The 1,246-nt window shown below is 38.0% G+C and overlaps 1 protein-coding gene across 11 annotated transcripts in view; it reads left to right on the top strand.

The window, feature by feature from the left end:
• The window catches only part of sgip1a (SH3GL interacting endocytic adaptor 1a), a 71,001-nt gene that overhangs the window by 48,484 nt on the left and 21,271 nt on the right, over positions 1-1,246 (top strand). For all 11 annotated transcript variants that reach the window (XM_020602758.1, XM_020602759.1, XM_020602757.1 and 8 more), the window contains 2 exons: positions 169-190; positions 278-341. In XM_020602758.1, the coding sequence (XP_020458414.1) occupies positions 169-190; positions 278-341 (86 nt within the window). The remainder of the gene's footprint in view (positions 1-168; positions 191-277; positions 342-1,246) is intronic.

The raw sequence follows: 1,246 nt of genomic DNA, 5'->3' as shown, positions 1-1,246 counted from the left end.
AGGCAGTGTTATTTGTGCTATTCAACTAAACTCATTTCTTTTTAGAATATAGGACATAGATTGGGCAATGAAGGATGCAAACCTGAGCATCCTACCTTTGCCTGTACCTGTAAGTAGGTTTCATATGTTTGGGTTTTTACATTTCACCATGTTGTTTTCATGTTTCAGGGTTTGAAAAGGAACACCTCTGGTAAGTATCAGTCTTCATCTTCAATGGTGAACTAAGAGAATGTGACACACGAGTCGTGTAGTCAGCAGTTTTAATTTGTGGTTTCAGGTGAGGAGATTGCCAGACCGAGACGAGTCGTCGCCACACCAGCTCCAGCACCACAACCCCCCAGGTTTGTACTTCACTGTTCTCTCACAAAGTTAAGGACAAACCTCTGCCACTTAATGAAAAGGGGCTATATGTACCATCATTATGTATGTTTGCACTTTGGTATCTCTCTTAAAGGTGTGCAAGTGGCTTATTTTCTAACTTTTTATTTGTTCCACCACAGACTGTTTTGAGAAATGGTGTCTGGTTTTATTTCGGTGGAGACTATTTTGTATCACTGAAATATACATTTTCATGATTAGCATACTTTGAATAAACAGGGACCTCAACTAGGACAAGGAGTTTGTGTTAACTGAAAAGTTTATAATATCAATAAATCTTTTCATGGGATGAAAGAACCATTTTTGTGTAATAGTCGTGATATTACCAGAGGTTGTTTTTGTGATATGTTCAGCTTCTTACATAATGACTGACACTACACAGTCTCTTTGTTTTTGCATAACCGTTGCCATCCTCCTAAAACATAACAAGTGTGTGATTACAGTTGTTTATTTTTCTGCACAGCAACTTGAGGCTTCAGTGAATCTGCAGAGCTGTCACTCTTTTTATTTACCCAACAAACAGCAACCTTTGTGTGCAATGGGAACATAACCATAGGTCCTTTTAGTGCAAATGCTTAAAAACAGTGTTTATAGTTGTTTTCTTAGTTATTGCTCCAGATGTGAGTGGGTCTTAAGTCCTGCTACAGTATATGGCACTTTGCTGTTTGTTTGCATACCATTATATAGTGTCCCTGTGTTTTGGTTTTTGTTCTGCCTTTGTTATGTGCCCAGTGCAATTAGTATAGCAGAACTGTTACATGAGTCAGGTGTGAGTGTTTCTCTCTCCACTACAGGAGAGCTGAATTGTCTGCTTTCATAAAAAAAAAAAAAAAAAAACCTCTTTCTCAGACTTTTCCCCGAATTTTCT

The sequence above is a fragment of the Monopterus albus genome, unplaced genomic scaffold, assembly GCF_001952655.1.
Source record: "Monopterus albus unplaced genomic scaffold, M_albus_1.0 scaffold58.1, whole genome shotgun sequence".
Classification (NCBI taxonomy): domain Eukaryota; kingdom Metazoa; phylum Chordata; class Actinopteri; order Synbranchiformes; family Synbranchidae; genus Monopterus; species Monopterus albus.
This window is presented reverse-complemented; position numbering and strand designations above follow the sequence as displayed.